At 38.2% G+C, this 12,058-nt stretch overlaps 2 protein-coding genes across 2 annotated transcripts; one reads left to right on the top strand and one right to left on the bottom strand.

Moving 5' to 3' along the window:
- The first annotated feature begins 793 nt into the window (after positions 1-793).
- Positions 794-5,371, top strand: tigarb (TP53 induced glycolysis regulatory phosphatase b). The gene is made up of 6 exons (XM_080050790.1): positions 794-839; positions 1,112-1,149; positions 1,629-1,750; positions 3,020-3,097; positions 3,201-3,311; positions 4,341-5,371. Exons 1-6 carry the CDS (start codon positions 808-810, stop codon positions 4,749-4,751), a joined length of 792 nt encoding a protein of 263 aa, XP_079906916.1. The 5' UTR covers positions 794-807; the 3' UTR covers positions 4,752-5,371.
- A 1,929-nt stretch (positions 5,372-7,300) lies between these two features.
- On the bottom strand, positions 7,301-9,598 carry fgf23 (fibroblast growth factor 23; the record flags this gene model as incomplete). The annotated part of the gene is made up of 3 exons (XM_080051241.1): positions 7,301-8,606; positions 9,169-9,272; positions 9,364-9,598. 3 exons carry the CDS (start codon positions 9,596-9,598, stop codon positions 8,142-8,144), a joined length of 804 nt encoding a protein of 267 aa, XP_079907367.1. The 3' UTR covers positions 7,301-8,141.
- Positions 9,599-12,058: the final 2,460 nt, after the last annotated feature.

Below are 12,058 nucleotides of genomic sequence, written 5' to 3'. Positions count from 1 at the left end.
TATTTTTTCTATTTAGTATAAAAATATGTATAGATATAAATTACTATTTTCCTAAAGACAAGAGCCTCGTCTTTTAGGACGCGCGCGTCTTGCTGAGCGCACAACAAAAATGCTGTGCGCTCAGCAAGCCGAGCGTCATAATTGCGCAGGTCTCAGCAAGACGGCGACATCTCAAACGAGGCTATTAATTAAGTTGGGATGGTTAAACCTCTTTTATATTAGGTTAAAAATAAGAAATGATGGCCCACAATAGACATGTGACTGTACATGTTTGATTTTATTTCTCCGTAAACCATACAGATGGTAGGATTGCAGGTTAGGTCTTTCAAGTAAACTTAATTTTTTACTTTATTTATTTTTTTTTATTGATAAAGTAACAAAACATAAGACAAACAAATTCTTACCTGTATGGGTGTATACATTTGTATTTTGTATTTAAAAAAAATTGGAATCAACAGAAACAGTCACAACTAAAACAATTTGGAAACAAGTTAAATTATTAATTAAAATATAAACCATAACATAAAAATGTGTGCAGGCAATTACAAAATAATTTACAAAATAAAAATAAGAAATTATGTAGAAACCTTTGGATATACGTAACTAAGGGTTCTTGAATTTTATTTAAGATTGTTTTTTTTTAAATGTAATAAAAAAAAGGTAATATCAAATAGAAGGAAAATAGCTCCTCATTGGCATACGCAGCTCCCATACTGAATTACGTCATGACGCAGGGGGGTTACGTGACGTAATTGCAGCTGAACCAGGTAGTAGCCTGTAGTTGCACGAGAGCCGCCGCAGCTGAAGATGTTTACGTTTAGTTTAACGCTCATACGACAGTAAGTGACTCTTTTTCAGCTTTAATTTCCATTTAAATCATCAGTGGACACAAATGGCTTGATAATGTGACTCCTACGGAAATATTATGTCCTCTCAGTTTGGTTAAAAAAGAGCAAGACGGCTAAATGTAGCTGTTGAACACAAAAGTGAACGTGTAATTTGTTTTTCAGCAGGTGTTTAATTAAGGCAACATTACTGGCGTTGTTGTCACCGTTACAGCAGATGTATAATGGCCTAGCTAATTCAATGAAATTGCTTTATTTACACGCAGTGGGGAAACACAATACAACAAGGACAAGCTGCTACAAGGTAAACTTGCTATGGTTTTATTTCCTAATTAAGCGTGAATTCAACTCGCCAACATGTGTAAAGGATATTCCCACGTTTCAGTTAAGTAGACTTCGTTAAACCTGACTAACCCGTTTGCTTCCTATGGGCTGCATGGTTTCCATTGGTCCTTAAAAAGTCTGAAGTCCAATATTCTGAATGGTTGACCTTTCAAATGTCTCGAAATATCCTAAGTAGTCTACAATTTTGGATTATGAAGTTCATGTTACTATTATATAGTTTCTTTAAATTAGAATTGATTAAAATTAAAATGTGTATAAATCACACTGACAGACCCAAAAAACTAACATAGAGCCATATTACTATTATTTTTTGCCAGTATTGTTGGATATGAAATATTGCATCCATAATGGTCTCCATGAAGAATTTTAGAAGTATTGAATTTAACTTGTTGAAACTATGCACAGATGTATAGAGAGTAAACACTGTGTTTTTTTTAGGACAAGGTGTGGACACCGTCCTGTCAGAAACGGGTCTGCGTCAGGGCGAGGCGGTAGGAAGATACCTCAGAGACATCACCTTCAACAATGTGTTCTCCAGTAATTTACAACGAGCCGTACAGGTAAGACAGACTCATTCCTTCATTTGTGTATTTGGGTTACTGCAAGGCGAAACAGTGGACAACAGTACCATTAACAAGTCATGCTTGACTGGATATCGCATAGCTTAAAGGTGACAGAGAAAGTCAAATCACTGCCCGGTTGTGGGTTTTATGGTTATAATGGACCTAAACCAGCAAATTTAAGGTATGCAGCAGAAAGAGTAAAGGTGCTCCGAGGAACTTTCAGTTTGTGTTAATTTTCGCACCCGCTTTGGAAAAAAGCAGTAGCGTTTTTACTATGCCAGCTGTAGTTCCTGGGTGAGCGTACACATGACAAAGGCATTAAGAAAAACTATATAAAAATTGTATTCTTTGCACTGAGGGTTTTGTTTGCTGTTATATGCCATTTATGATCATCAGAGGAATTGAGTGTTTCAGAAATATTAAAAAGTTCCTAATAGCACCATTTAAGAAGGAGAGAGTTGACTTCTGAGACAGTTGGCATCACTTCATGTCAGCCTGATTTGACCAATCAACGTACTACAACGGTACCTACTTGTGCAGTACGGAGCTATAAAAGTTAATCAAAACGTAGTTCTAAGAACTATAATAGTTCAGGGTCCTGCAGTGCAGTTTAAAATAAAACGGGAGGTTCTTGGAACTAAGTTCCTAGAAGTATGAAATGGTTCCTGTGACTAAAATAACTTTTGTTGACATTAACCTGTCCTGCATTAGCTATTATTAGGTAGTGTTCATTACAGCTGGAGCGTTGTCCATAAACACATATATGTTCATCTCTTTATCCAGGAGTATGTGTAGTTTTTGTCTTCCTATTCAATTAATTCTGTCAAACAAGCCCTTGAACACACCACCCGCCTCGAGAAAGTGCGACTTTCAGCAGTGATTGAAGTGGAATGATATTTGTCTGTGAGCTTCTGTAAAGCTGCAGTGTTGTGACACTAATTCACCTTGATCCGTTTCTCAAACTATGCTGTGTTGGGTCCTTAAACTAGGGCCTGGAAAATCCTTTTTAGTCCCTGAATTTGTTTTAGAAGGTGTGGGAACTCTGAATGTCCCTGTTTTTGCCTGACTGTGAAGGAAAATGGGGCAAAACAGGATGCATGTAAGGTGATTCGGGGAAATGAAAAAGTCTTGTGAACATTTGTATCTCTGCGGTCTTTGACTCACTGATGCAGACAGTGTACTAATGACTTTTTAGTTTGACCTGCTTGGCACCACTTACAAACGTATTGAGTCAGTACATTTCCAGTTAACATTTCCTCCCTTCAGACGGCTGAAGTCATTCTGAGGAACAACACTCACTGTGCTGGAACGCAGATGGTTCTGGAGCCGTTACTCAGAGAGAGGGTAAGACCTGTTGTCTCATTTCTTCTTCTGAATATTAAAGCTTTTAAATGTAATATGAAGTAGTTGATTTCCAGGGCTTCAAGGTGTTATGTTGGTATTGCAGGGCTTTGGCGTCGCTGAAGGACGTCCCAAAGAGGATCTGAAGAACATGGCCAACGCCTCTGGCCAGTCATGTCGGGACTACACCCCTCCAGGAGGAGAGACTTTGGACCAGGTCAGTCACATATACAGTCACTGCTTTCACAACACTGTTAAAGGTGCACTATGTAACTTTGGGTGTGTCGGAGAAATGACATTTTTCTTAGGTATATTCTCATAGATCCCTAGAACAATGTTTAAAGTTAGAAAGCTACCTCAAACATGACTCTTTTACTGTTGTTGTTTATAGCAGCAAGCCCCACAGTTTTTATGCTAGTCTTATGTTTGGTTCCAGATGCTTCAAAATACATTGGTTTTGATTTATGATGATGGAATTATTTGAACGAAGGTAAAGAGAGGACTGCTTGGGCAACAGTGCCATGCAGTGTCCATTTTACATATTGCATTTAAAACTCAGTTTCTGAACAGATGAGTTTGTAGCAGTGTAGCAAAGTGACTAAATGTTTTTCACTTTTGTATGCATCTTACTAAAGGTAATGTATAAAAAACCTGATGAGCACATCTGCATGCTACCTCAATAATAATCAAACTTTCATGAAGTAGGAATTAATAGCAACCTTTTTTTGTTGATTCAGTGGACTATAAGAGGGTTTTATTAGCATAAGATGTAGGAGAAATGTATATTTAATTTAATCCCTTACTGTATAATAAGATGTGTTTATCATAAGACAATGTGTGGCTGCTTTTGCTACTATTCTCAATGGAGATTATTTGCATGCAGAGCCTGTCATGTTTCATCTGACCAAAATTGTGAAGAAATTAGGATGATAGTAAACCAGAATAAAACAGCAACTCCTAACAGCCAGACCCTTTTGCCACCTTTGAAATTGAATATTAAAATATAACTTGAAACAATCAGTTATCAAAATAAATAGTTAAATACAATTTTAAGTAAATCAAGTAACCGATTAATGGACTTGTGTTTTTGTATATAGTATGTTGTATGTACAAGTGCAAAGATGGCAGATAACAAAAAGGAGACATGGACTGACAATCGACGCGCGGTCTCAAACCTGCCAGTGTGGAGCAGTGGTTTTTGAATCTTCTCTTCTTAGCTGTGGCTCTCTTGTCACCTTGCTTACAGGTGAGACTGCGTTTCAAACAATTCCTCAAAGTCCTTTTCAAGCAAATGTTGGAGGAACACGGCTGGCCTAAACCAGTTGCATCTGCGGGAGGGTCAGAAGCTGCGGCCGCTGCTTCCTCTGACGGTGGTCTGCCCAGCGACGGTCTCCAAGGCGTGCCGGTCCACGCTCTGGTGGTGAGTCACGGCGCATACATCCGCGTAGCCATAAAGCACCTTGTGGAGGACCTGCAGTGCTCTCTGCCCGCAGGGGTGAGGATGTCCCAGTTCTTCTCACCATGTCCCAACACCGGCATCAGTCGCTTCATTCTCACTCTCAGCCAATCAGAGAGCGGCTCTCCGGCCCTCTCTGCTGCACGCTGTGTCTTTACCAACAGGAAGGATCACCTGGAACACCTCAAGGCTGCTGAATAGAAAGAAATAGTATGGAAGTTCTAAGTACAGGGAATGCGTACTGTTTGTGTGTATAAGTACACAGTGTCTGAATGGAACAATCATGAACACTAAAGGGAATCGGGAGGCAAAGACCTCCCCAAGTTACCTCTGAGGTAACTTAGTTCAGCAATGCCTGTGATAAATGGCATTTTCTCAGTAATCAATAGCATTTTGCTGTGGATCATTAGTCCAAAAAATTGTTCAGTACTTAACTGCACTATCAACCAATGTCATCCTCCTCGTAAACGTAGGCCAGTAAGGACTCAAACAACATTTTAAATATTGTTTATATTATTGCCTCTTTTTATCATGTTATACCAAAGTCAAAACTATGTAATGTGTTATTAAGCACAGTCTTTAGGTGTGGCTGGTTCAACTTGATATGTCTCCTGTTTTTGCTGCTCATTTTACTTGTGCAATACAACTTGACAACACTGAATCCTTGTCGATTTTCGCACGTATTTATAGATAGCAGAAAATGATACAAGCCGCACAAATCACAAAATGCTGTGAAACGACTTATATGACATCCGTCCACATGTGTTGCTGTGTGCTTTAATATTTATAGGTGTTTAAGGCTCCTCAGTGTACAATTCTGTCATTATTGCTACTGTAGTTGCATACATTTATTGCATTATAAGCACACAGTTGGAGTATTTATTGTTTCAGATTTTGCATTTTTTTGTGTTGCTCATTTGACCTGTGCAATATAACATGACGACTACAACGATATTTGTGTTGAGTGCTATTCTTAGTGTCACTTTATTACATCTCAACTGTGTGACAATTTTTTTTTTTGGGCCAAGCAATAAATCAAAGCAGCAAAATATCAAACACAATGGATGGGATCTATTTAAAACTCCCACTACCACCGAACACCAAGACCCTTTACTGTTCTGAAAGGGTTAGATAATAAACTATTGCAATAAGTACAGGCACATTTTATGACAATACAAAGAATGGTAGATAGGATAAATAATATATCCGTCTCTAGATTGCAGGGTCATGTTCATTGGGTAAATAAATTTGTAGAGATTGGGTGTGTTTCTTCACAACAACGTAGATGTATTTATTTATTTATTTATTTATTGTTTATTTAGCAGGGACAGTGCACAATATACAATTGAGCCAGATTATAGCCACATGGCTAATTTTCGTCTGTAGTCCCTGGACAGGAGTTGGTGTTAAGCTAAAAACAAAAAGGATTAAAATGAATAATAATACAAGAATTTGATAATACAATTAAAAGGTGCCCAATGTGCAAATATAGGCTCACAATATTGCATGACCAAAAAGGCATATCTAGTTGAAAGAATACACCAAAACAAGATGTATAATAAAGTAAACATAAAACACCAAACATGAGATAAATGACTAAAAATGTTCACATCGCTGCCTTGTTTTTAGCCATTTCTTGAGACCTGATTTAAAACTACTGAGTGTGTTGCTTTGCCTAATACCTACAGGAATACTGTTCCATAGCCCTGTTGTTTTTACAGAAAAGGCACTTTGACCAAAAGTGGTCCTTCTAAACACACTTAATGAGTCCCCTCTAGATGATGCTCTTGTGTTGTTTTCTGCTCTACTCAGACTCACAAATTTCTTAAGAGGGGGGGGAGCAAGATCATTTACAATTTTAAAAAATAAACAGCAGTTTGAAAAAGAAATGAAATTGTCCAGACTAAATAAACCATACTTCTGTATGATGGGACAGTGATGGTATAAGTTCCTATTCTGCCCTTTATTAATATTTATTGATTGTTCATATCCAATAAATTCTTGGATTAAAAAAAATGCAAAGCAGACCAGCCTATTTCCTCCTCCGGTCTTCATCAACAGATAAGAGAAAGGAAAAAGCTTGAGCCCCCTAGGGACCCTGTACTACCATCACTACTGAACTGTGACAAGCTTTTTTCAGCCATTTGAGACGTGGAATCACTCTCAAAGAGCTTCAGTATCCTAAGACACGTATTCTTAGTTTAGCCTAGCTAAGCACAAAGACTGGAAAACATGGTGAAAGGGCTAGCCAGGTTCTGTCTGAAGGTAACTTAAGTCCACCTACCAGCTCACTCATTCAGATTGTATATATTTTGTTTAATAGATAACAAAACTAAGTGTGAAAACTACGATTGGGTAAATGTCCTTTGTTGAATGGCAGCTGTAGTAATTTCTGCAAAAATGACCAAACGTCCATTCAAATGTCAAAGGTTAATGGGGCAAATTGACCAATTTAACAGTTTATTTAAGTAAAAATAGCGCTTGGTGTATTTTTAGATTGACATGACTGTACCTGATTGCTAATGAAGCGGAAGAGGTGTGAGAAGTGCAGGATATTCAGATAAGGAGCGGAACTGCTGAGTAAATAGGTCAATGTCAAACATAGGCTTTTCCTACTCAAAACTATCCCTTTAAAGTCTCAGGTTGTTGGAACACTTTCTTTAAAAAAAATCCCAGTTATAAAATATTTTCATAAATAACACAATGCATTTTAAAATGTTTCCTTTATTTATTTTGTCCCAAATTCAGGCAACAGTCCATCCATAAACTCCAACTCATACATTCAAAGACAAACCATGTTTTTCTTATATGTACATGTAAGTGTAAAGCATTCTTATAAATACCATAAATAACAATAAAGGAATGGAATTAAATAAATAAATACTCCTTTGGACTGATTTTCATGTTTGCTGGTGGTGCCCAGCACCTGTATAATAATCACATAGCAAGAGAGTTCAGATTTGATATCTAGATAAATGCTCTTGTAAAGGCTGTTTTCCCTGTAGTAATATTCCTTCAAGTCATGAATTAAGATTGTACAAATACAGATACATCAACAAAACAAACTCTTTCATTGTCGTTCAAAAAAAGTTTTTGGAATAGCTGTTTTAGGTTCTAATCTAAAAAACACACTTTAAATCTTATAAAGCCGATTTGTTAAATTTAGGGCTTTAAATTAACACCTAAACTCTAATAAATGCAACTCTTGGGTATATTCATTTATATTTTGGTTTAAAATCATGTTTTCACATCAGTAGACATCACAGCCCTCCAGTCCTCCAGAGGTAGGCTAAGTTGGGCTTCTGCCTGCACTTATGTGGGTTTCTCAGACCAGCTGCTCAAACCTCAAATGAGAAGAGACCACAAAAGAAAAAAAACAGCAACAAAAAAACTCATGCTCCCTATGAGATGCAAAACACATCTATGTAGTGATCACAAAGCAGAAGATGAACAACAAATGGGGGGAGTTTTTACTGTAGAAAGTGTGCAAAAGGGGCTGAATGTCAAGTCTAGTATTTTGGACTCAATCAGGCTAGGGTAAAGTAGGCATATATCCATATCCGTCACCACTAAAATAATAAAATAAAAAAATCACCCCATGGTCCCTGTGCTCCGTGGACTGGCCAGGGCGGACGAATGCACGTTCCAGGGGTCGTGGGTGGATGGAGCCAGCGGCGTCTCGCGGGACACGTTGCGTGTATCGTCCCCGACTTCCATCTCAATCTCAACCTCCACCTCCAGCTCTGCTGCGTCGTCCGTCTCCGGCACCGCCCGGGAGTCGGAGCCCTCCTCCGTCTGACCCAGGAAGACGTTGTGCGGGTCGGACGGGTCCACCACCTGGTTCCTCTTCTCGCGGTGCAGCAGGAGACGCTCCAGCGGCACCGTGTTCTTCTTGGGTATGAAGAGAGAAGTCTGTGGCACGTTCTGGCCCGGCGCGAACACCTGCCGGGAGCCCTCCAGGTTGAACAGGATGCCGGTCCGACTGGAGTAGTACACGTCCCGGTTGTTCTCCAGGAGTCTGTGGTTGAACAGACAGTCTTCCCTTTGGCAGATGGGCTAAAGGAGCGAGATGCAAGATAAACTTATGGCAAATCGACTTTCACTTCCTATAGTTATTTAGTCCTGTAGGTATGTTGTCATTTCTCGTTGACTTTCTTGGTTCGGTACATTATATCTTGGTTTTAAGAAATTAGACAAAAAACACTTGAATCCGCCACTATAAGCGGATTGTTCACTTGGTATCACTGAAATCTTTATAACAAAGTATTCCAATTACGTATATTGAAGTGATTTTTATTGTGCGTAAACGTGCGTAAAAAGATTAACTATGCGTAAAACCCCCAAAATGGTGCCAAATATGAACACAAAACTAAACCTTTTAGAGAATGATTTAGTTAATAGCAACAATTAGAACAGATGCATTAAACATAATCGCATCAATTGATTTTAAGACATCCTATAGTTGTAGTAAATAGTAAATATGTGCGAAAAATTATATATTTTAACAGAAAAATTATTAAAAAAACTATGCGTAAAACCTCGAAATGGTGCTTAGTTAAAGGAATTTAAAATTAAAAACCAATTTTAACTATGGAACTGAAATCAAGTTTTTGCTTACAGAGCTGAATGGGTTGCCCTCCAAATCCATACACAGGTAACGGCTACTTTTGACGCCGAGGATGGCGACGCGGTCCCTCGTTTCAGCTTTCAGTAAAATCACACCTGCAGAGAAGAAAAGGTTGATCGTTAGAAATTCATACTGCAACAAGACAAACATTAAACGATAATTCCTGAAACAGAAGGAAAATCTTACTATATGAACTTCTATATGTAGTTTTGCGCACGGTGCCATCCAATCTGATCTCCAAGAAGAAGTTGTTGAGGTCTGTGGATGTCTGCAGGTGAACGTATCTCCGCGGGTTCCCCCAGTTGGACCCAACCAGCGGCGACGGGTTCGGGGCCGTTTCCCCCACAGGAAATCCTTGGAGGAAGGCGAGTAAGAGCGCCAGCATAGTGTCCCTCATGCCCAGTCTCCTGTTGACGTCCATCCTGAAGCAAACCGGTAGTTTCCACTGCGATGAGCTGCTGGAAGTTCTCAGATGCTCCCGTTGCCCCAACGTTTGGAGACAGTTCCTATTTAAAGCCCCCCGAGCTGCCACTCCTGCTCACATCCTTTGCGTGAAAAAAAGAAAAGAACAAACTAACTCGCCCCCAAAGCAGATGTGCGGGTGTGCTGCAGCGGAAGGGCCACTTCCACTTCTGGCTGTTTATCCCGATGTTCTTGGTCAGAACTCTTTATTTTTGGTGACACGTCTTGACTCATCCACCTTAAACATTATTCTAAGCCCTACGGTATTTCCTAATGGTCCAAAGTCCACAGGTTAATTTTTTTTGTTTGTTTGTTTTTTGGCCTGGAAATGTTTTTTGAACTTGGCAAGATAAAAAAACAAAACAACAAATCACAAAAGCAGAGACATGCAAACAAAATACAAAGGTTTGTAAATCAAATAAAGGATAAAATTTACTTTTATTAGTGTTTAAGTTGAATTGAGGCTCCCAGTACGTTCCAACTCCAGAATCCATGACCAAGCAATTCAATTGAAATAAATTAAATATTTTAAAGTTGTTTCACCACGATGGACGTTTGGTCATATAGTTTTAAGTTCATTTTTCTGCTTTTACGCACCAACTCAACAGTGTCACCAGCAGAGGGAGCCACTCCCTTTTATTTAGTGCAGTTTTTTTTCTGGAAGACTGGGAGGTTACATTTGACCAACTAGACTATTTTTGGGACTCATTAAACTGTATACCAGGATAAAAAAAATAATACATCCGAAAGCTAATCTTGTTATATGGAATCCACAAAACCTTTCTAGAGCTTCTCTTAAAAATAAGATGTCTTTTTTTTCTCCAGAGCCTACTGTCTGTAGAAAATCAATATTAAATGTACATTTGCAAATCACAAATACAATCGACTACACTTAAACCAACGTACATACATTTCTATTTACTTAAGTACAATTTTAAAGGTTCTTGTACTTTTCTATTACATGCAACTATACTAATGCATTATCTGCATCATCACCGATGAGTTAGTAGTCATCATCTGCTGAACACGTACTTTAACTTTGAATATCTTAATTTTGCTTTTGCTGAATTCAAATGTTGAATGAAGGACCTTAAAGGTGCATTATGCAACGTCTGGTGTGTCAAAGAAGTGAACATTTTCTTAGGTTTATTCTTATAACTGAATGAAGTTTAAAAAAAACATATTGTAGTCTTACGTTTTGTTCCAGGTGGCCCAAATTATATTGTTTTGATTTATGATGATATTTATTCAGTAATAAGAATTACATGTAAAGAAAATGTGTTTTGTAAACTAACTGCAGGCTGTGCAGGCTAAACAAATTTCCCTGCCCTGAAACTGCATAGTGCACCTTTAACTTGTAATTGATTGTTCTTATGACGTTGTTCTGGCTTTTAAGTATTTCTTCCACCACTGCTAAATACACGTTCACATCAGAGTTTAACTGATCCAACACAGAGAACAACTCTTCACCGGCGACCAGTAACAAAAAAAAAGAAATTTTATTATCATCTCAGGAATACAGTAGACTGCTGTGCACAGCACATACGTACAAAAATAAAAGGAACAAACTTTAATATTCTTACTTAGCATCGTCTGTTTTCAGAAACAAATAACTGAAGTTTGTTTCGTCTTCATTTACAGTCATCAGCAAACCAAAACTAAGGCAGAGGGTGAGGTATATGAGAACAGAGATGAGAGGAATAGAGTGGAGGCTCACTCCCATTTAGAGGTGGAGTTTTAAAAAAAATACACACACATGAAGCACACACCCCTAATTAAGCTTGGGGCTCCGGCATGCTAATAGTACATTATAAACATCATATAAAAAAAGATATTCCTCACCATTTTAATTAATTTTAATTTGATCTATAATAAGCTGTGAAAAGAAAAGAAAATAAGAAACAACAGATAAATCCTGATAAAATCTTTTGGTCAAAGCTGAAAAGTGAGCTTTTTGTTTTTAGACGCAGACCTTCACTCTTTTAGGGATCCAGCTCTGTATTTTCTCGATGGGAGAACTGTGAGAAACCCCTCCCTCTTTCACATCAGCTTATAATGGAGATGTCATTAATAAGGTGCCGCTATAGAGACGTCTGACATCTTTGATCGTGAGGTGGCAAAGGAAAATGCTCATTGCTGTGCATGCGCAAAGTTCACTTCCCTACACCTTTCCTCAGCTAAAGATGCCAAAAAACGTGGATTGCTTTTTTCTTTTCGTATGCTACCTCAGCCAAAAAACAGTGACAATTTACTCTCCAACCAGAAATGTACATCAGTAGTATTTAATGCAGCCTCATCTACAACAGCAACAAGTCTTTTTCTGTTTTTTGAAACTTTGAGCTAAGCTTCAGGTAGATTTGCATCTCGGCAGCAAAAATAATTCCTTGGAAACAAAAATATTTATCTAATGAGAAAAATA

This window comes from Ammodytes marinus (assembly GCF_949987685.1).
Source record: "Ammodytes marinus genome assembly, chromosome: 22".
Lineage (NCBI taxonomy): Eukaryota > Metazoa > Chordata > Actinopteri > Uranoscopiformes > Ammodytidae > Ammodytes > Ammodytes marinus.
This window is presented reverse-complemented; position numbering and strand designations above follow the sequence as displayed.

Excerpts from the sequence above, each read along its gene's own strand:
- tigarb (XM_080050790.1), top strand. The coding sequence starts at position 808 with ATGTTTACGTTTAGTTTAACGCTCATACGACA. Across the intron at positions 3,098-3,200 it reads AGCCGTTACTCAGAGAGAGG|GGCTTTGGCGTCGCTGAAGG; the intron begins GTAAGACCTGTT and ends TTGGTATTGCAG. Across the intron at positions 3,312-4,340 it reads GAGGAGAGACTTTGGACCAG|GTGAGACTGCGTTTCAAACA; the intron begins GTCAGTCACATA and ends CCTTGCTTACAG.